The sequence below is a fragment of the Poeciliopsis prolifica genome, unplaced genomic scaffold (genome assembly GCF_027474105.1).
Source record: "Poeciliopsis prolifica strain line A6 unplaced genomic scaffold, Auburn_PproV2 SCAFFOLD020, whole genome shotgun sequence".
Taxonomy (NCBI): domain Eukaryota; kingdom Metazoa; phylum Chordata; class Actinopteri; order Cyprinodontiformes; family Poeciliidae; genus Poeciliopsis; species Poeciliopsis prolifica.
In genome coordinates, this window is record NW_026562395.1 from 8,893,031 (window position 1) to 8,914,526 (window position 21,496).

At 47.1% G+C, this 21,496-nt stretch overlaps 2 protein-coding genes and 1 long non-coding RNA gene across 5 annotated transcripts in view; 1 reads left to right on the top strand and 2 right to left on the bottom strand.

Moving 5' to 3' along the window:
- Positions 1-9: 9 nt before the first annotated feature.
- lyrm2 (LYR motif containing 2) lies at positions 10-2,652 on the bottom strand. The gene is made up of 3 exons (XM_055044622.1): positions 2,483-2,652; positions 2,271-2,411; positions 10-273 (listed from the first exon to the last, which is right to left on the bottom strand). The coding sequence occupies exons 1-3, from the start codon at positions 2,522-2,524 to the stop codon at positions 193-195; spliced, it is 264 nt and encodes an 87-aa protein (XP_054900597.1). The 5' UTR covers positions 2,525-2,652; the 3' UTR covers positions 10-192.
- Positions 2,653-3,115: 463 nt separating this feature from the next.
- Positions 3,116-13,090, top strand: LOC129369226 (uncharacterized). Its single transcript, XR_008606931.1, has 3 exons — positions 3,116-3,237; positions 10,896-11,130; positions 12,857-13,090. It is a non-coding gene; the product is annotated as an uncharacterized LOC129369226 (long non-coding RNA).
- mdn1 (midasin AAA ATPase 1) overlaps positions 4,433-21,496 on the bottom strand; it is a 52,953-nt gene continuing 35,889 nt past the window's right edge. The window contains exons 67-102 of one of the 3 annotated variants that reach the window (XM_055044616.1): positions 20,230-20,325; positions 20,044-20,138; positions 19,780-19,904; positions 19,147-19,299; positions 18,246-18,355; positions 18,095-18,168; positions 17,813-17,996; positions 17,566-17,710; positions 16,803-16,949; positions 16,584-16,710; positions 16,360-16,465; positions 15,467-15,582; positions 13,863-14,258; positions 13,553-13,779; positions 13,318-13,455; positions 12,871-13,058; positions 12,555-12,716; positions 12,327-12,464; positions 11,453-11,585; positions 11,182-11,354; positions 10,965-11,096; positions 10,588-10,732; positions 9,950-10,218; positions 9,717-9,872; positions 9,126-9,227; positions 8,850-9,045; positions 8,461-8,646; positions 8,237-8,388; positions 8,035-8,124; positions 7,148-7,263; positions 6,867-7,041; positions 6,614-6,687; positions 6,374-6,488; positions 6,130-6,196; positions 5,242-5,384; positions 4,433-5,174 (exon numbers count right to left, since the gene is read on the bottom strand). In XM_055044616.1, coding sequence (XP_054900591.1) covers positions 4,989-5,174; positions 5,242-5,384; positions 6,130-6,196; positions 6,374-6,488; positions 6,614-6,687; positions 6,867-7,041; positions 7,148-7,263; positions 8,035-8,124; positions 8,237-8,388; positions 8,461-8,646; positions 8,850-9,045; positions 9,126-9,227; positions 9,717-9,872; positions 9,950-10,218; positions 10,588-10,732; positions 10,965-11,096; positions 11,182-11,354; positions 11,453-11,585; positions 12,327-12,464; positions 12,555-12,716; positions 12,871-13,058; positions 13,318-13,455; positions 13,553-13,779; positions 13,863-14,258; positions 15,467-15,582; positions 16,360-16,465; positions 16,584-16,710; positions 16,803-16,949; positions 17,566-17,710; positions 17,813-17,996; positions 18,095-18,168; positions 18,246-18,355; positions 19,147-19,299; positions 19,780-19,904; positions 20,044-20,138; positions 20,230-20,325 — 5,337 coding nt within the window. In that variant the 3' untranslated portion in view covers positions 4,433-4,988. Of the gene's footprint in view, positions 5,175-5,241; positions 5,385-6,129; positions 6,197-6,373; positions 6,489-6,613; positions 6,688-6,866; positions 7,042-7,147; positions 7,264-8,034; positions 8,125-8,236; positions 8,389-8,460; positions 8,647-8,849; positions 9,046-9,125; positions 9,228-9,716; positions 9,873-9,949; positions 10,219-10,587; positions 10,733-10,964; positions 11,097-11,181; positions 11,355-11,449; positions 11,586-12,326; positions 12,465-12,554; positions 12,717-12,870; positions 13,059-13,317; positions 13,456-13,552; positions 13,780-13,862; positions 14,259-15,466; positions 15,583-16,359; positions 16,466-16,583; positions 16,711-16,802; positions 16,950-17,565; positions 17,711-17,812; positions 17,997-18,094; positions 18,169-18,245; positions 18,356-19,146; positions 19,300-19,779; positions 19,905-20,043; positions 20,139-20,229; positions 20,326-21,496 lie in introns of all 3 variants that reach the window. The other 2 variants (XM_055044617.1, XM_055044615.1) reach the window with 2 other exon arrangements.

Genomic DNA, 21,496 nt, shown 5'->3' on the forward strand with positions numbered 1-21,496 from the left:
GACAACATATGATGAAAAAAAAAATCAGTTTCTTTATTGCCTTCTTAATTTTCATGAAATACCTGATTGGCAGAAGCTGCACTGGACTCGTACATGAACACACAGGGCCACCAGGTGGCGTATCATATTGTCAGTCCAATTGAAATCCTGATTTTCTTCACTGAAGAAAAGTAAAGAACACTCCTGCAGAGGTCAACTTCTGGCCAGTAACAGAGACTTCTGCAGCTCCTCCAGGTGGTTGTTGGCCTGTGTGATCATCATGCGGATAGCATCCTGAGCCAATGAGAGAGAGAGCCCAGATCAGTGCAGCTCACATACCTGATCATGGGGTCAGGTATGTGAGCTGATAAACAATCACACTTTTTTAATCCCAAAGGGAAATTACACAGCATTTCAGCACAGACAGAATACATAAGCAGACAAGTGTCTGAGGCTTGCAGTAGAGAATATAATCCATGAGGATGGATGAGGAGGAAAAGAATCATGGTAGTAAGAAAGCCAGCTATCTTCCTGATTACATTTCTGGATTACATTTTTTGTTATGGGCTGATGTAGTATTCTTTGACAAACTGAACTGGGTTTTTATTATCTGTGAGCCTTTATTAAAATGACACAATGCTGACGTTCACAATAAAGTTGTGCTGAAAACTTCTGGCCAGCAGGGGGCTCCCTGTGTTTTTTTGGTTTAGTCCCAGGCTGTCTGCATTCTGTCCAGTTTGGACCAACCTGGACAGAAACCTGAAAACCAGTGACAGACTAGAAACTTATTAAAACGCTTCACTCCTGCTAGAGCCAGATAACGTCAGGACTTACATGATGTAACAAAGTGGCATAATTAAAGATTTCATAAACTCAATTAATTTTACTCAAGGTCTGCATACATTAGACCTTGTGCTGACATACAACATTTACCTGTGAAGACAGAACATTACCTTTGACTTTAACTGAGAGAAACATTTCCAGAAGATCTTTATCAGATAATGCTGCCTGCCAGAACCTTTAAAGAATCACTTCCATGTTTCATTTCCTCTGAATCTCAGAAAAACAGATGGAGGGAGCAATTTAATCTCTACTCCTTCTGAAATTGATGTTCTTGTTCATAGTTTTACTTCCTCATTAGACAATGTGGCCGCCTTAACAAAGAATGTAATTATCCATAGGAGGTTGGCTCCTAATTCATAACTGTGTGCTTTGAAGCAGAACAATAGGAAGTTTGAGAGAAAATAGTGCTCTTTGTATCTAGATCTGTAACTTGTCTACAGTAGTAAACTGTAGACAAGTTACTGTAGTTATACAGTTTACTACTGTATAAAAAGACTCCCCAAGTTAGTCCCAGGCTGTCTGCATTCTGTCCAGTTAATAGAGAAAGATGAAAATAATCCTAGTTTTTTTTTAAGCGCTCAGTCAGATTCCCCGCTCTCAGAGGTAATGATTCTTCTTAAATAAAATTGATTTAGTCAGTTGGGCTTTGTAAATTGTCAGAAATATTATCTTTATCTAAACCTTCAACCCATCCCAACTAAATTATTTCCAGAAATATTCTCTTTGATAACCTCCAGAACTATATATGAACTTGCTTAGTACCTAGAGATGAACCACGAGCTTTGAAGGTTTCTGTTAAACATTTTACTACCAAGATCATTGCATTTTGTTTGGCTGCGATTCCTTCCTACAGGAGGGCATCAGCTAATCGCTCATTTATTTCCATGATCACTGAAAATCATCCGACATCAGTTCTTTGTTTCTTCTGCATTCTGCTTCCCAAACACAGTTCTGGTTCTGGTTCTGCTAGAGGTTTCCTCCTGTTAAAGGGGAGTTTTTTTTTCTCTCCACTGCCACTACATATATGAGGGACTGCTGTAAATTCAACTGTCACCGCATCCAGAAAGCTGCAAGTCCATCTGCTGACTTTCACAGCATGTTGTCTGATGAACTGAGCTCAAGATAATGTTTGATAATTAGGATTCATTTAAATCTACCTGTGATATAAATGAATAAAGTTCTTTGACATGGCGTGCCATTTGGCGCTATATAAATAAATCATAGGAAAATGAACTATGACCCTCACAGGCTGATTATTGTTAGCTTATTCTGTCTCTGCCTGCTAATACGGGACAAACTTACACCATCAATATTTATGAGCTATTAACTCCACATATTGTCTTTGACACATTTCTATGTTGTATTTTGAATCGAACTACTGGAAAGAATCTATGAACTATTGAAGCCATGATGAGCCGTTATGAAACGGAAAAGCTAACAGTGAGAACCTGGTTGGTGGCGTTCTTGTTCCTCTTGAATTCCTCCCGGGCCCAGTCTCTCAGGTACTTCCTGTCCGCCTCGTCCGGAACTTGGCGGATGGTCCTCAGAATGCCTCTGTAAAGCCCCAGAACCTTCTGCCTCTGTAGGAACTGACACAGCAGCAGCTGCTGTTAGCTACCAGCGTCCAGCAGTCTCACAGCCGGTCTCGGTTCGGCTTTACCTGCTTTAAAGAGAGTGCTGCTGGCGGTAGCCTGGAGCCCATCTGTCTCTGCCTCTGTCTCTGCCTCTGTCTCTGTCTCTGTCCGGGTAGGATCACACAGGCTGCCGGGGTCGTGAGGAGGTTAACAGCTGCTTCACTGTTACTCTGAAGGACTCGCTCCCTTTGGTACAATAGCGCCAACTGCTGGATTGGAGGTCAACCATGACATAACAGGAAATTCTGATAAACCTGTTCAAAAATGACTAAAGTCTTCAATTTTAGTTTAAGCTTTGTTAGTTAAAGGATTTTTGAAACGTCACGAAGGTCATGATCTTCTGTAAGGGAGTGGAGGACTGGAGATCAACTGACCTCCAGCCAGTCTGGATTGACTTTCTTGCACTGCAACATGTTAAACGGGGATTTCAATAACAAGGAACACTACATGTTGAAACTGTAAGTGTTTGGAAAATGGGTTAAACTGATTTTATATACTAGTGTAACGGGTAATAGATACAGATGAAATTCTTGCTTATTTATGTTTTGTAATTACCATGTGATGAATGGTTTTTGGCGCCCCCTACTGGTTGCCTATAAATAGGGGGAGAAGCTGTTGATTCCACACAGTCTGTTCAGCGCTCTACTGTGGTAAGTCACCAAATCCAGTTCTTTTCTGAACAGTCATAGTGGGTGTGCTCAAAGACTGACGTGGAGTTTTATTACAATATGCGGAGAGCTGGTGGACCACTGTGCTAATTTGTGTTGACCATTTATTACAGGTAATTATGTTATATTATTTATCAGTAATTTATGTTGTTGGTTATGTTTGTCAGTTGTCTATTATGTTGTCGGTTTGCTGTATTTACCAGCTTGTCAGTTTGTTTGTTCCCTGTTTCAGTTAGAGGTTACTGTTAAATAGTTTTAGTTAAATTTGACTGCTGTCTATGTCTATTTTTTTGTTTTTTCTTTATTTATAGGAGATAGACCAGATTGTGTTAAATTAATTTTAAAGAAGTATTAATAATCAAATATCATTATACGATCCTCTGTTAGAAAAATATGTTGTTAAGCCAGATTGTAATGATTGTTTGTGAGGCAGCTGTTCAGCGCTCTACTGTGTATGCGGAGAGCTGGTGGGCCAGTAGTGAAGCTCACTGTGCTGATTTGTGTTGACCATTTATTACAGAAAATTTAACCAACTGGCCTCCTCTGTGTGTATGATGGGACGGGCATAAGGGGAAGCTGTTACACTAGAATATATCAATAATAGTGATGCTGATTGTCAAGATAAATATTTATGATAAAACAAAAAACCCACATAACCTGTGAATTAAATTGCCCTGAAAATGTACTTGATCTCACCTTAGTTACCTCTGGTTACACTTATATTTTTATCATGAGTGTCGTTTATTGGTCTAAATAATACATCCTAGCATTTGTCTTAAAATTGATTGAGCATGTATGAGAACATGACTCCTCTCTTTTCAGGGGAGAAATGATTTTAGAATCATCAGAGGAACACAATGTTTCAGTCTGAAGCTCACACTTTGTACTGTTCATCACCCCATGGGATTCCATCAAGAATTTATACATTTGCTCTTTATTTGCCAGTTACCTGAAATAATCTGTTGTTGTGAAGTAAAACTTTACAATAGCTGAACTTTAGTTCCACTCCATGGCACTTTATAATTTAGATTGACATTCTATCTGCCTATCAAACCATCACTAAGTTCAAGCAGTCCTTCAGTTCATAGGTTAATTTCAATTGGGCAGAAATGGAACAGATTGGAGATTATTTGTAGTATTTGAACAGTTTTGTTGTCTGCTGGGATTCATTGAGTCTGTCTGGCAGAATGAGCCAAGTATACATATAATGACTGTTAGCTTTGTTTTCTAGCCTTCTGCTACTCTTGATAATAAATTATTGATAGTTTTAGCTTTTCTGATGACAAATTTATAGTTTAACCAAATTCATGTTCTTTCCATAAAACTTTATTATGATCATTAAAAATAATAGTAAAATAATGATCTACCAACATGGAGCAGAGTTGTGTGCTCTTCTGCCGGGTGAGAGAAATGTGGCACAACCTTTGAACCTCCGATCTTTACATCATTCACATTAGCAGGTAAAACATGAAACTTCAATATTTCTGCTCATGTACACATCAGAAATGTCTCACATTTGTCCTGTCAGCATTAGGCTTTCCTTCCACACAATAGCTGAACAAAGTGTTGAAATCAAAGCTTGAGTATCCTGGTGGTGTTCCCCAAGGCACATGATTAGGTCCCCTGACCCCCCGACCCCACATACTGTAACCCAGTGAAGACATGGACAGTCTCGTCCACACAGCAGCTTCACCCAGTCTAGTCTGTCGTCTTCAGAACAGTTGTTCCATCTTTGCTCAAAATGTTTCATGTTAGATGTTGAAGATTCTAACATGAAACATTATCAGACTGACACCCTGCTGTCACACATGGTCAGAGGCCCTGCTCTGCAGGTTCCATCAGTTGGCTGCTGCTTCTGGCCTGCCTATTGGTCAACAGCTGTGATGAGCTCAAACCACTGCCTGAGCGCGTCGCTCAGCGTCTCCGGCAGGGCGTTGACGTCCCGCAGGATGACGTAGAAGGGGAAGGGGAACTCGTCCATGTAGGAGCGGATCTCTGGCAGCTCTCCTGGCCCTTTGAAGATGGGCACCTTGATGTCCAGGATGGAGTCCTGCAGCATAGCACAGGGTTAGTATTCATTCTACAGAGGACAGAAGGGTCGGTTGTCATGCTCTAACCCGGGTGTTGGGGTTGTCCAGAACCACGAAGATCACAAAGATGTTAGCTGTGCGTGCTGCCTGCACAGCTGCCACTACACGCTCCTTGCCCTCCAGGAATAATCCCCTGCCGTCAGACACGATGAGCAGCAGCTGGGCCGTCTCTGAGGGTCATCAGGAGTCAGAGTATGAATCAAGATTTCTGCCGACAGAAGCTCATCACTCTGCAGTGCAGAACAACACTTTGTCCTCAAACACAATGCTGACACACCGTCTCATTTAAAGTCAGCAGCTGCCACAAAGCGTTCATCAGGCTATTATCTCATATTATTATTAGTGAACAGGTCTTGTCCTGAGTTGGTTGAACATTTAAAGGTGATCCAGTTGTGGTGAATGATTTATCTTTATAATACTTTGATTAACATGAGAACGATTTGAACTAAAGACCTTCATCCTGAAAGGCATCAGTGAGGAACTGTTCCATTCTCAGCTGTCTCTTTTACTACTGAATGGATATGATGTTATAATGTTATGATGTTCTACAACAGCTCCATTGGATTCCCATCTCATCAACTATTAAATACTCCTTCCAACTGTCAAAGCAGTTCACAACCTTGCCCTCCATCTTTTGGACATCCTTCACATGGCTACACCCCCGATTCCCTCAGATCCTGTTCTTTTGTTCAGCTGCTCTGCTTTTCCACTCTTCAAGTCCAAACTCAAACCCGTCCGTTTCAAGTAGCTTTGATTGCAATTGCATTATCTTTTTAAATATTGTTTGGTTCTTCATTTTTACTATATATTTAAATTTTGTGTTTGTTTTTATGTTACATTACGTAAGGTGACCTTGAGTGACAAGAAATAAAATGTATTATTGTTATTATTATTAGCAGTGTGATGCTGGTTTACCTGAGCTCAGAGATCCTGGAAGTTGCTGTCGTGCTGAGAGAAACATCTTAGTAGACGTTTCCAGAAACTGCAGAAGAGAACAGAGAACCAGTCAGGCTGCCGTCTCAGAGTCCACAGGGCTCCAGAGCAGCTGACCTCCAGCCCAGCTGACCTCCAGCCCAGCTGACCTCCAGCTCAGGCTCTGTTCCAGCAGCAAAAACACAAGACTGTGAACAATCCTCAGAGCCACTGGGGAACTTTCTACCTGGGCTATCCTGGTCTTCTTCTGTTGGAACTGACAGAGGCGCAGAATGCGAGCCCCTGACTCGTCGTTAAACTGCTGCTGGAAGGGATGCAGCAGCTGCATCTGCTCCCCAAAACTACACATAGGAGGAGGAGACAGGACTGTTATCACTTCACGTTTACATGGGACCAAAGCATTCGTTTCATTTCTCGCTCCAGATAAAGCGACTGCAGTTCTGCGGGTTTATCTTAGTGCCGTCACCTGCACACAGACACCTGGCCGACCTCCAGCAGAGTGAGAGCGTTGATGATCACTGACAGGGACTCAAACGCCAGCTGGATCACAAAGAGGAAGCACAGAGAGTCACAGTGTTTCCATGCTGCTGTCATACGATTGGACCGTTTTGAGTTCAGGGACAGAAGGCACTTTGAGCTCATCCTCCTTCCTAATGAATACCCAGCAACATAAAGTTGTGAGCTCTGTTAAAGTCACGTCTGCAGTCTGGGTGGTGTACCTGTTTGGAGTGGTTGTCCACCATGCTGGAGGAGTCGTCCACTGCTAGACAGATCTGGTACTCTCTCTTGCTGGGCTTGGTCCTCCGCAGCCAGATCTTGTCCTTTCTGAACTGACTGGCGATGTAAGGGATCACTTTCCTCATGTTCAGCCGCTTCCCTGTGCGGTAATCCCCTCTGAGGAGCAGCCACAAGAAAACACACACACCCATCACCAACACACAGTCATCTCAGGGTTCTGGCCCAGTAGGGAGATACATCCATGCAGAGTGTGTGTACAGACCGGAGCTTGGCAGCCTGCGTGGGCTCCAGGATGAGGCGCAGCTGCTCACACAGCTGCTGGGACAGGGCAGAGGTCAGGGCCTGGTACTGGAGCCACATGGAAGCTGCTGCAGCCTCCTGGAACCAACAGAGCAGCAGGGAGAGTCTGAGCTGCAGCAAACACCACGGCCTTCCCTCCATTCAGAAGTCACGCTAATGCCAGCCTAGTTCTGCATTAGAACAGAACTAGGCTGCTAGAAATCAACCCTTGTTCTACACTTGGTTTGGTCCAGAGGCTCTGGGCTCACATGTTGAGAAACGATTGCTTCCTGGAGGCGTGGACCGAGTTCAGGTTTGAAATTTTAATGTTTGCCTGTGACATGTCAGTTTGATGGTAAAAAGCTTCCTGAAAAACGACTTCCTTTAATCAATCGATCACATGTTAAAAACACGTAATCCGCACACGCAGACACACACACCATATGATGTGTCTATTGCTGCATTCCCTCTTGAAGAATTGATTATGGTTAAATTTGTGTTATTATGTTATATGTTTATTATTATGTTTGCATTATTTGTATTATTAACATTGAATGGAGTTGCTTATCTAATAAGCAGTTTTTCCTTGGGACTCAATAATACTCTCCTCTGTGGTAAAACCACCAGAATCTTGAGTTAATCTGAACTTCCTGCTTCCTGAAAGGCTAACAGAGTCCAGCTCACTGGTGACCTTGCTGTCAAATTCAGTTTTGACATGGGGGCCGGGGGTGGAGCTTTGTCACCCTGTTTGTACATGTCAGGTGTACATGATGTGTAACCCTTGATGTGTAACCCTTGATGTGTAACCCTTGACCCCGGGATGCTCATCGTTAGTAACATCCTGGGTCCAACCAGCTGAGAGTGCCTCACCTCTTCCTGGGTTCCTGGAGCCAGCTGACGCCAGGCCTCCAGCTGCACCTCCATCTCCCTCCTCAGCTCCTCTGGGTCTCGCTCTGTCTTCTACAGGAAGACATCTGCAGTTAATAATAACTACTCCTTACAGTATTGTCTGATGTTATTCGATTTTGGGGCATTGATGCTTCTGGACAGGAAGCAGCGGTCAGGGCTCCACCTGCTCAGACAGCAGCAGGACAGCAGGAGTCGTGTGAATGGTGGATTCAGAGCTCCTGGTGGATGGCTCTTCCTCTTCAGGAGGCTGTCGCTCCTTCGGCCTCTCATCTTCCTCATCCTGCCTCTGTTGCTCAGTCTCTCCGCTCTCCACACCTGCACAACAACATCATGAGGCTGAGCCAGAACCCAGCTCAGTATTCAGGGTCATGAGGAGGAATCGGAAACCTTTCTGGGAGAACTTGGAGGTCTCCAGCTGCTCCGCCTTCAGCTGCTCCGCCTTCAGCTGCTCTACATCAGCAGACTGGAGCTGTTCCTCCTGGTCCTCTGTCTCCATGGCAACATCATCATTTCCATCTTCATCCTGATCCTTCAGAGGTCCTGCTGCCATCTGTTGCTCCGTACTGGCGACATCTGAAAGCAAGAATCAGAGGATTCCTGAGCTCCAGAGTGCTGTGTGTGTGTGTGTGTGTGTGTGTGTGTGTGTGTTTTTTTGTGTGTGTTTGTGTGTGTGTGTGTGTGTGTGTGTGTGTGTGTGTGTTTGCGTGTGTTTGTGTGTGTGTGTTTGTGTGTGTGTGTGTTGGTGTGTTTGCGTGTGTTTGTGTGTGATCACTGACCGTAGGTCTGGGAGTCGTAGGCCGTCTCCCCGGGTCGGATGTGTTCATACAGGTCTGAGTCGTGCTGGCTGTCTGCCGGCCCGCTCTCAGAGCGCTCCTGGCTGCTCTCTACCGTTCGCAGGCGCTTGTTGACGCGCTCGCTGTAATCCCCGGTTGAACGCTCGTTATCCGCTTGGCCCGGTTTCCTCTTAAAGCTCTGAAACAGGAAGTGGAAGAACATCGTTCCAACTGAACACAAACGTGGAGAGCAGCAGAGTGGGATGAAAGGAGAAGTACCTGAGTCTGGCTCTGAGTCTGCTTCTGAGAGGCCATCCTGGCTGTCAGCTTGGACTGGTGGCCTTCTGATTGGCTGGCATCAGCTGCACCGCTGCCATGCTCCTAGAGGGGGAAACAAAAAACCAAACAGGAAAGACAAAGAAGCAGGCCCGTGTTAGTGTCACTTTAAGGCCACTCTACATTTCTCAAACTGTTAATTCCTCAGTCCTGATGCAGCCTGATAATGTTTCGGTTGTGTGACATGCAGGCTACAAACCGTTTGATAATTGGTCTCAGGTGTTTATACTAATTTTCTGCCTTGAATCCTATAGACAAACTAAGCATGTGCTCCTCTCAGTCAGTTGCTAACACAACATTAAGAGACATTGATGTCTGAGGCAGAGAATCCATCTGCCTCCTGAGGATCAGGAATTTTAGAGGCCAGAAATGTCAATCAGCTGGAGATGTGTTTCATTTTAAATAAATGAACATGTGTGCTGATTTTTTGAGTGCCCAGTTGATCAGAGTGCAGACTGTTTTCATGTTGTATGCCAGAGTGGCTAAACGAGGTTGAGATTTGCCCCAGTCGGGGGCAGCTGGGTGGAACGTTACCTCTTTAGCCTGATGTGTTTCTGCAGCGGCGCCGGCCAGCTCCACAGCGGAGTCGCTCTGAATGTTCTGTTCTCCAGTCTGACCGTCTGCACTGTGCTCCTTCCTCTCAGCAGAGCTGGGTGGCTCATCCTGCTCACTCTCAGCTTCATCCTCCTGCTGGACGCCCCAACAAACAACAAGGCTGTTAGCAGCTCTGGGTTCTGACACACCATCAACTGTGTTTCTACTCAGACCTTGGCTTTCTCTCCACCGTCATCTCCAGCAGCCTGATCTTTTTCTTCCTGTGCTTCTCTATTCTCCTTCTCTTCTTCCTCTTCATCAGCTGCCTCTTTCTCATGTCCTTTCTCATCCTCTTCCTCATATTTGGGTTCCTGGTTCTGTTCATCGTCTCCCTGGTTCTCCATCTCAGTTTCTCCTGACTCCTCTTCCTCTCCATCTCGCTGTTCTTCCTCTTTCAGCTCCACCTCCATGGCCTTGTCATCGATGTCTAGTGGGTTTTCATCTGAAAAGTCCAAACAGTCAATAAGTCATTCACTATTTGTAGAAACAGGACAAACAGGACATCTAGGAATTAGTTTTACATATTAAACAAAAGGAAAACTTAAAATAGTTAATTTTAGAAGACTTTTTTGCAGCTAGTCAAGTCCTGAATAAAATTCAGATTCTAATAAATGGGAAACAAAACAAGAGGATTTTGAAATAAGACAGATCTGTTGATCTAGATTCCTAAAGAAAATTACAGATAGCTTTAGTTTTAATAATCAACATCCAGTTGTAATCTTATGACTAGATTATTCAAAATCCAGTCAAACGTCAGAAAAAATCAGATCATGAGGAGAGACGTTCAGACGTTGAGCAGCAGCTTCCTCACCATCACCATCCTCATCATCATCATCTCCTCTAGACTCTTCCTCCTGGTCCAGGTTGAGGTCATCAGGCAGGTCCATGGCCTCTGGTTCTGGTCTCTGCTCCTGCTGACCGTGGTACGGGTCCACCTCGTTCTCATCAAACTCTCTCTGGAAGCCGGAGGAACACACACATCAGCTTCGACCGCCACCATTATCCTGAGCTTTTACAAAGCTCAGGATAAGCTTTGTCGGAGGACGAGACCTCCGACTTGAAGTTTTTGTTGTCTTCCACCTTGAAGACAACAAACTGATTTATCTTGTCATATTTCAGGCGAACTGATTCTCCGGTTCTGATATGGAGACGACAGGAAGTGAACAGCTGCAGGGGATGTGAGGTCACCTCGTCTCCTTGCTCGTGGATCTTGTCCGTCTCCTCTTGGCGCTGCTCTTCATCCTGGTCCTGCCTCTTCTTGTCCCTGTTGGAGTCGGCTGCATCCAGGTTGTCCTCTTTAGCCACCAGCTCAGATTCGCCCTGCAGGAGGACAGAGGACAACGTGGACATGAAGGTGTGTGAACCACTGTCTCACACACACACACCCTGAGACCCGCTGGGATACCTGGTCCATGCCCTGTCCAGACTCCTCTTCCTTCTCACTGCCTTCCTCTTCATCCTCTTCTTCATCATCCCCCCACATTCTCTCATCCAACGTGTCTGTCTGACCTTCTCCGAGGTCTCCCATCTTTTTATCCAGCTCCTCTTCCTCTTCATCATCAGACTCCTTGTCTGTACCTATTAACACATAGAGAGGCCTGCGGGTTAATCACAGCATGTCCACGGCCAGAGACGTGTCCTGGAGGACACATGTGTCCCCAGGTTCAACTCACCACCTTCATTCTCGTCCCCATCATGAATTCGTCCATCAAAGTCTTCAGACATTTCGATGCCGTTGTCCTCTGACTTGATGTTCTCTTGGTTCTGTTGCTCCTCCTTCTCTGCTCCCTCCTGGAAGGAATCCTCCACCTGCAGGAACAGGAGGGTCAGAGATGAACCTGCAGGGCCCTCGCGACGGGGGCCCGGCCCTCGCGACGGGGGCCCGGCCCTCGCGACGGGGGCCCGGCCCTCGCGACGGGGGCCCGGCCCTCGCGACGGGGCCCGGCCCTCGCGACGGGGGCCCGGCCCTCGCGACGGGGGCCCGGCCCTCGCGACGGGGGCCCGGCCCTCGCGACGGGGGCCCGGCCCTCGCGACGGGGGCCCGGCCCTCGCGCAGCACAGTCACCTGGAATGCTACTCAAAACAAAAACAGAAAAATTCCCAAAAATCGCTTCCATAAACAGATACAAAATGGCTTCCCCCCAGATACATAACTAATAAGCTATGTTAAGGTCAAAGATCAATAAGGGAATCCTCCAGGATAAGAATGAATATTCTGTCCCAACCTGGGACTGATCAGAGGACAGAAGGACGTGAAAGCAGATGAACACAGTGTGCGATATGATCTGTTTTCCTCTCACTTTCTTTTCTTGAAAGGAAATTCAAAATGAGGGAAAATATCTGTAAACAGGTGCTTCAACTCAGTCATTCTTTCTGAAATCTGACCTGAATTCCAAGTCCAAATAACTGCAAAGTATGAAGGTTATGGTGGCCTGAGTGGGCTGACGTCACTCTGAACTCGCTCTAACAGAGTCTGTTAGACTGATGTTCATGAATCCATGACTTCACATGGACCAGCATACTGTCCATGTGAACTCGGTTTCTCATCACCTGGTCTTCATTCTCGATCTTGTCGCTGACGTCCTTGGTGCCGTCTCCGTCTCCGATGCCTCCGCCCTCGTAGTCATGGAACTCTGTAGCTCCGTCCGCATCGCCTCCAGGCATCAGCTCCTGAGGCAGACAGAACCCCTGCAGGGACACCAACATAGTGGGTCAGTTCTCCCACTGAAGTCCCTTCCAACTGGCTGAATGCTCCGACACACACTGGGCCCACTGCACCTTCTGGGCCAGCTGGGTGAAGATGCTGGACAGCACAGACAGCAGCTTGCCGGTGCTTCTGTGGACTGTGAGCGACACAGAGAGGTAGTAGCGGGCCAGGTCTGAATAGACCCCCAGCACGGGCAGGAACCGGACCAGCGCCCTGCAAGCCCGGTTCACCCCCTGGAACACAGGAAGCACAGGGATCAGGACACCAGCAGAACCTGCTGACATGTTCCATCTGGTACCAGAGCCAAATAGGCACCAGAAAGCAGAGACAGCAGATGATTCTGATCAGTCCTTCTGTCTCCTGTCTGTTGCAGCGCTCAGCGGGTACCTGCAGCTGTGAAGGGGGACAGGAGTCTCTGTGTGTCCTCACACAGCCCAGCAGCTTTGTCACAGCAACGCTCACACTGCCAACAGACAGAGCCTCCACCTCAGCTTCAAGCTCCGCCTCCAAGAGCCGGGTCAGGTGACCAGGCTTCAGCAGGTCCTCCACAGGCTGCTCCTCCTCCTCAGCTCCACCTGAGCCACAAACAAGAAAAAAGACAGATTTATGTGTGTGTGTGTTTCATCTGACTTCAAATACAACTTTAAAGTGTTAGAACATTACAACATTTACAATGCCAAGTGCTGAGCTCCATAATCGTCACACATTGATCTGATTTGTCTCAAAGCTCTGGCTAATCCCAGACTCAGACCTGGAGCCTGGTTCGACCTGGACGCTCTGGTCCAGTCTGGTCCCAGGCTCAGGTCCATCAGAGACCAGAGACTTCATGGTCACCTGTCTTTGGGTCCTGCTGCGTCTGTCCTTCGTCCTCAGTGGTCCTCCTCTTCACCAGTCTCTGGACAGCATGCAGCAGGGTGCTGATGTTGGCCTCCAGCTCAGCAGAGAAGACGCTCCAGAAAGCAGACTGCTGACCTGCAGACAGAACCAGAGGACAGGATTATTATCTGTCAACAGTCCATCACGTGTGACTGACAGGAAAAGCACATGAGGTGCGTGTGTTGGTGCTGACCGATGGGCTCGGGCCCCGGGGACAGTAGCTGACTCCTCCAGCTGGTAAACTCAGTGATGGCCGTCTCCACCTGTCCTCGGACGTAGTTCAGACTCTGTGTTATGGTGGGCTGGGTGGTGACACCACCCTCCCCGCTTACCGGGGAAAACAAGATCGCTATGCTGCTCATCCGGGCTGCCACGCCCCCCAGCTGCTCCATGGCTGAACAGCAGGTGGTAAAGCTGCTCCTGAGGGACAAACCAAAGGAAACACATCTGTGTTCAGTTTTTGTCAGAGTGGTGGGACTGAAGATGTCTGCATGATGCTGTACCAGGAGCAGAGGATGAACCCCGAGGAGCCCAGCTGCTCCTTCACACTCTGACTGTCCTTCAGCATGGCAGAGACCTGCTGCTGCAGCTGGGTCCAGCCGGGGTCTCCCCTCCTCAGCAGGCAGCCGGGGGGCTGCTGCTGCACTGCCAAGGGGGAAGGGCACATGAGGGTGTGGCGCCTGCTGCTGGCGCCCGTCTCCTCCCTCTGCTGGGGTTCTTCAGGACAACAGTGGAGCAACCAGGACAGTTGTTGCAGAAGCGTGGCACTCTGAGCTGCCAGCCCCCGGCCTCTTCTGAACCAGTCCTGCAGAGAGTCCTGGGGGGGCAGGCAGCAGCCCCCATCCTCACTATGGCTCTGGAGGTGGGTCTGCATGTCCTGGAGGCTGGCAGTTAGCTTCCTGGAAAGGGGGAAGTGAGGCGGGGGGGACAGCAGAGTGGAGAAACATAAGCAGTATAAATGAAAAGGGTTCATGATGCAGGAGCCAATAGAAAACCTGATGAAGTCAACCAGTCAGACAGTACTTGGTGTGTGTTATGTGAGAGTGAAACATCTGTGACCTTGACTAGTGGATAACCTTGACCTCGCTGTACATCATGTGGTTGTTTCCTCTTTGGATTGTTCTGTCATTCATTAGAAGATGATCTGAACCACTTCAATCAAGCACACACTTCAGGTCTAGAATTGAACTGATTCTAGACTTTATGTTGTTTTTTTTCTTTGCATATCTTGTCGTGTTCTTAGTATTTGTATATTTTTTCAGACTATATTCTATGGTACATACCTCCCTACTTGCTGAACTAGAATCACAGCCAAAGCTGATGTCTCTTCTTTAGGTTCTGTTGATGTGACTCTGCCTGATCCAGATCAACTCAGAACTAATCCCAATATCTGCTGCATAACCCAGTGTATTAGAGTGAAGTCAGTTACAGAAATCAAATTGAACATGATTGATAACCAGCAAAAGCAGAGAGGATGTAGAGGATGTCTGCCTGTTCAGCAAAGTTTCAAGATGAGAAGCAGCCTGATCCTTCAGCCTGACCCTTCAGCCTGACCCTTCAGCCTGATCCTTCAGCCTGACCCTTCAGCCTGACCCTTCAGCCTGACCCTTCAGCCTGACCCTTCAGCCTGATCCTTCAGCCTGATCCTTCAGCCTGACCCTTCAGCCTGACCCTTCAGCCTGACCCTTCAGCCTGACCCTTCAGCCTGACCCTTCAGCCTGACCCTTCAGCCTGACCCTTCAGCCTGACCCTTCAGCCTGACCCTTCAGCCTGACCCTTCAGCCTGACCCTTCAGCCTGATCCTTCAGCCTGACCCTTCAGCCTGATCCTTCAGCCTGACCCTTCAGCCTGACCCTTCAGCCTGACCCTTCAGCCTGACCCTTCAGCCTGATCCTTCAGCCTGATCCTTCAGCCTGATCCTTCAGCCTGACCCTTCAGAGGTCAGTCAGTCCTGTGATCCCTTGAGAGGTTTTTATGCATGTGGAGCAGTTGATACTATCCACCTTTACTTGATCTTTTCATGGATGAGCTGAATGCTCTCAGAATGTGAGGGTGAGTTGTGTTTCCTGTTTCCTTACAATGATAGTCCAGCTCAGCAAGGCCTCACCTGAGGGAGACCCAGTGTTGGGTCAGCTGGGCCAGCCGATGCCTCTGTCTGAGCAGCAGCTTGAACAGGTGGGAGGAGAAACCTCTGCAGCGCTCTATGTTCCCAATGCCGAGCTCCTGTAACCATGGAGATGCACAACACAGACAGGACAACAGCAGGAGATCAGTGCTGGTCTAACAGAGCAACAAAGCGTGTCCAGCAGTCTAAAGCAGTCTTGGGTTATGAACAACCTTTGTTCAGTACACCAGGAAGTGTTTCTGTATTCAAAGAAACACCCGATGAATTCATCAGGATTCATCTGAAACTCTGTTTAGTGGCAGAACAGTTTTGGGGCTGTATAACACACACGTACACACAAAACATTTGTGGCGTCATATTTTGCTCACAAGTCAAGATGTATAAAACTGAACAGCTCCCTCTGTCCATCTCTGCTCTCTCCATCAGCTTCCTTAAAATGCCCATCAGTAGAACTGAGTGAGCCCTTCTGTATGAAACCACACTACTGCTCACAAACGTTCACTTCTGACCGAAGCCCGCCACTCATCCCCACAGCTTCCTTGTGTGACTTTATCAATCTGTAGCTAACACAGTTCTGTATGTCTCCCTTGTTTTTTCTTCAATTCCTCTGTCGTCTTGATCACAGGATCTTGGAAGGTCTTGCTCAGCCTTGGCAGTCACCAAAAACTCTACTGCCAGCTTTCTCAGACACTTCATACCTCCACAGCTACATCAACAGCTGGATTAGTTTATAGTTTTTGATGAAACAGCAGTGCAGCTGTGGACTGACCACTTCACCCAAACATCTGAGACGCTGTTTAATCTGCTGATTTAATCAGATGTCCTCACATGACCATGAACGCAGATAAAGCTGAGACTTTTGATGTGTGCCTCACCTTTGAGGCGTGCTGGAGAGCGGTCTGCAGGGCCGTCCTCCTGGCCCAGGAACGGTAGAAGTATTTCTGACATCCTTCCCAGGCTCCCAGTAACTCTGTGAACAACCTGCAGCATCAGGTTTTGGGAGAAATGAGCAACTTGGACAAAAGTTGAATGCTCTCAGAATGTGAGGGTGTGTTCTCTCGGCACACAGTGTGGGTCTTTGTGCATCAGTTGTGCTTACACACGCTCAGGCTGGCCCTGGGTCTTCACAGCAGAGAGAGCAGTGGTCATCTCTAGTGGGTGCGTGCAGAGGGTGCTTTCTGGGTCAGCGGTTCTGTTCCACATCAGCCCTTTGCGGTACGACAGGCCTAACCGTGACAGAAACAGCATCAAGCGCTTACCTAGCAGAAGTGAGAGAAAGCTCAGCAGGCTGAGAGAAAGCAATGAAGAGGAAACAAACCTATTTCAGAGAGCATCTTGAACAGGTCAGACAGCGCTCTCTGCTTCTGCTGAAGGATGTGCTTGACCTCCATCTGCTGCTTTTCTTTGGCTGCTGCTGTGTCTACGCTGAGGCTCTGCAGCTCTCGTAGGTTGCTGATTATCTCACCTGAAGAGTGAAACAAGAGCAGCACATAAATATGGTATTTGCAAAAAGGCAAACAAATTCAAATAACTCTTTCAGGCACAAATTATGGTCCGTTATGTCACGATTTTGTTTTTAGTTTTTTTTTGTTTTTTAAGGAATAATAAATGCCACCATTTATTATTATAAAAAAATTCACACAAATTTTTTTTTTGAATTTTTTTCTAGATGATCAGGTGTAATTTTCTCCAAATACAAAGTTATTTGGTAAACACATGAGTATCATTGGTCTTCAGGTGTTAGTTGGTGTCACAATGTTTTTCTACAGTAGAAGGAGGGACTGGATATTTTTTGCCTGTCTGCCATATTAGATTTAACAAAAATGTTTTTGAACTTGCAGTGGATGGACAGTAGTTGATATTGTAATGTATGATGCACTGGTGTCCACTTCAGTGGTCAGTGTGCATTTATAACAAGAAATGGCTTTTAGATAGCTGTCCGCTGCAGTGACCACTATGCATGAGACAGATAAAGTGGAAATAATACCTAGACTCCATCCATTTGTCATGATCTAAATGATATTAACATTTGGTACATTTGGTCAAACCTGACCTGTGTTTTGCAGAAACAGGAATTTTACCTGTAAAACAGTCCAGGTCTTCAGCCAATTCAGGTACAGATGTTCTCTTCAGCAGCTGGATGCTCATCTTCTTCATCTTCCGGAACAAAACAGGCAAACGGGCCTGTAAGGAAAACGACCCAGCGCCTTCCTCCACTTCCTCATTCTAAAACACATTTGTAGTAAAAACGGTGAGAACAAGCATGTGATTGGCAGGTCAAACAGCTGAAGTCACAGACAGAGGGTGTCTTGTGTTTGGGGCGTTTACCTGAAGCTCCCTGCCCTGGCCAGGCATGGCGCTCTTCAGCGCCTGATGAACCCTCTGGATGGGCGCATCCCCGGCCCCGGTGGGCTCTGGGTCCCAGCTGGAACTGCTTCCTTGTTCCACCAGCGCTGCTAGACTGGGTCCACTCAGAGCATCCTCAAACCTCTTCACAAACTTAAAGAGAGTGCTAAGAGAAAGCAGAGCGCAGAGAGGAGTTGGCAGACAATCTATCATCCATAATCCATAATCAGATTAAAGATGAGCCCAGGTTCTTATGCACCATACCGCTGCGTCTTCTCCACTGACTGCTTGATGGACCAGTAGCTGACATCATTCCACTTGGAAATCTTGACAAAGTCCTGAGAAAGAAAGTGGAGCTCATCAGTGGGCATTTGAGAAGTTGCTGGGGCATGATGGGAAATGAATGCTGTCATACTTTCAGCTCCTTCTCAATGGGCTGCCTGAGCTGAAGTATCTTGGCCTGGACGGACTCAGAGAACTGGCTGTAGTACTGATGAAGGTTCCACAGAAGCCGGGACAAAGACCCTGGAAGGGAAACAACAAGCCGTCAAGGGCAGAACCTCCAGCTGGGTTCACTGGTTCTGTTCACACACAAGCGGATCAGAATAATCTGAAGGGTGAACATACTTCATCCTGAGAGCTGAAATTAGCTCTAGTTGATGTAGATGTGATTACATTTGTGTTAGTTTGTTTGCAGAAAGGCATCTGCCTGTCAAACTCGACACCAAAGTTCTCAGCAGAGCTCTGTGTGAAGTGTTGTGTGATTGGTCAGAAATGTATTAAAATGTTTTCAGCAGAAATGCTGTCAGACAGCAATACTGACGTTTCTGTTCAGCTATCAGCCACTGTCCAGTTTCTGCAGCTGCAGAAGACATTTTGAGGAATATTCATCTGATGCTATGAGGAATTATGTTGATTTGTGTAGTTCTACAGATAGAAACTGGAAGACGGTCTAGAAACAATGGCCACCTTGAGATGTGTTTCTACTTCAACAGAAGAGGCAGTTTGCAGAACAGTGTGGGTCTTTCTGACTGGATCTTTCCGGTCATCTTTCCGATCTTTCTTTAGAGCAGAGCAGAGGATGCAGGGAGGGGAAAGATGCAGGACTGTGTGTGTGAATAAGAAACCACATGGCTGCATTTGGACTGTCTGACTTTCAGTGCAACATGATTAAGTTCCTGACAAAATTTCAAATTGATGCTCCCCTGGTCTATAGATCTGTATAACTGTACACACCAAACCACAAATTTCATAAAGAGGTTCATTATTTCGATATTTCCCAGCCTGAGAGCTGGGTATGTGGGCCCAGGACTGACCTTGACCTGGGAGATCGGGCACCAGCAGGAGGTGGCAGTGGAAGCTAAGCAGCATTCTCAGACGGGTGTGGAACTCGCCCAGGGTGGAGCCTTCCATGAAGGCTTCCAGAGTGGAGGACACGGAGGACAGGGACAGGCTGTCTGCCTGCTCTCCTGGTGGGGACAGTCACAGTAAAAGGTCTTTTAGAAGCAGCTGAAACCTTCTCTCTCTGGTTCAGGGCTGGGCAACTCCAGGCCTGTCGGGCCGGAGGCCTGCAACCTTTAGATGTGTCTCTACTTCAACAATGAGTCAAACAATGATGTCATTGGTAGGATTGTGGAGAACTTGACTCCACATATGAGCTGACTCAGCTATTTGAAGTGTGTTGGATCAGAGAGATGTCTTAGTGTTCCAGGACCCTCCAGGACTGGGTCTTACCCACCCCTGATCTAGTAACCTAACCAAGGCAACCAAGAAAATAGATTTTATTCCCAGTCTAAAAAGAAAAAACAGAATCCTCATGTTTATTAGGAATACATGTATTTACTAAAAACACACATTGGAACTGAACTGTCATTCTGAGATCTGTCCTAAACTCAGGCTGACTCTAGGTCAGCCTGAGGATGACTTGGCGGCTGAGCGGTTAGGTCTACCTGTGTCCGCCTCCTCTCTCTGTTCCTGAAGGTAACGCTCCACCATCTGGAAGAGGGAGAACCAGTGTTTGGTGGATTTTTCTGTGTGGCGCTTCAAGGCGTTGTCCAGGCTGCTCGACCAGCAGCTGCAACACAGAGACCGTCCAGGCAGTGGATTATTGATTTAGCAGCGGGCTGAATCAACTCAAACCTACTTCAGGGTGAAGAACAATAAGAAAACTGCTGAGATCATATCAGGAACAACTGGATCCCTTCTTATCTTACTTCAGCTCCAGTTTGCGCCACTGGATGATCAGCTGGGTGACTGGTTCCAGTTGCTTCCGCAGGGACACGGCGCGGCTGGCGTTATTCTCCCACTCCTGATTGGTTGACGGCAAACAGTTTGACCAACAGAAGCCAGCTGAATGTTTGATAGTCTCCTACGTCAGCGTGTGGGTGAAAGTGTCTCACCTGCGCCTTGCCAAGCAGAATCTCCAGACCGTTGAGGAACTTGGCCAGAGGGCAGGCCAAGCTGAACGACCTGATCCTGTCCATGACCACGTTCAGCTGCACAACACAGGACCAGTCGTTACACTCAGCACTGGACGCAACTCTGTCATCATATTCTGTTCTCCAACATTCAGTTACCATGAGCTGCAAAGGTATTCATACCCCTTGAAGATTTTCACATAACAAAACATCTTGTGTTTGTGTCAGACCATCAGGTAGAGAAGATGATTGTGAGGTAGAGCTCAGTCACAGCTGCAGCTCTCCACCTGCTTTGCACTGCAAACTTTGTGTCCATTCTTCTGTTTCCTTCTGCAGAGATTCATCTCTTGCTTTGGTTGCAAACCCAAACAAGCCTTGGCGCATTCTGTGAGAAAAACTTTAAAACTTGGTGCTATGGGGGTTGAGGCTGCAGAGAGCTTTATGCAGTGTGAGAAACACAAAGCTTCTGCCAAGAGCCACAAACACATCCAGAAACATCACAGCTTATACTGTAATACAACAAGATCCAACCATCCTATATATATTTCTGTCTTGTTCCAGTAGCCCATTTGTCTTCTGGTGTTTAAGCCTCTATCGCTCTAAACACCAGAACAATAGAGGCCCAGATCTACCACACCAGACAAGACCCAAGGTGTAGGTTGTGCAAGGAGGCCCCTGAGACAGTCCAGCACATCACAGCAGGGTGCAAGATACTGGCAGGGAAAGCGTACATGGAACGACATAACCAAGTGGCAGAAACATCTGTGCAGAATATGGACTGGAAACCCCGAGATCAAAGTGGGGAACATCACCTAAGGTGGTGGAGAACGCCAGAGCTAAGATCCTGTGGGACTTCCAGATCCAGACAGACAAAATGGTAATGGCGAACCAACCAGACATTGTCGTAGTGGATAAACATCAGAGGAAAGCCGTTGTGGTAGATGTAGCAATACCAAGTGATTCCAACATCAGGAAAAAGGAGCACGAGAAACTGGAGAAATACCAGGGCCTCAGGGAGGAACTGGAGAGGGCCTGGAAGGTGAAGACCACAGTGGTGCCTGTGGTCATCGGGGCCCTCGGGGCAGTAACCCCCAAACTGGAGCAGTGGCTACAACAGATCCCAGGAACAACATCAGACATCTCAGTCCAGAAATGTGCAGCAGTCCTTGGCACAGCCTAGATACTGCAGGACCCTCAAGCTCCCAGGCCTCTGGTAGAGGACCCGAGCTCAGAGGATAAGAACCACCCG

Bases quoted from the DNA above. Each gene is read 5' to 3' on its own strand.
- lyrm2 (XM_055044622.1), bottom strand. From the start codon at position 2,524: ATGGGCTCCAGGCTACCGCCAGCAGCACTCTCTTTAAAGCAG. The intron at 2,412-2,482 runs GTAAAGCCGAAC...CTGCTGTGTCAG, and splicing joins CAGCACTCTCTTTAAAGCAG to TTCCTACAGAGGCAGAAGGT. The intron at 274-2,270 runs GTTCTCACTGTT...TCATTGGCTCAG, and splicing joins ACAAGAACGCCACCAACCAG to GATGCTATCCGCATGATGAT.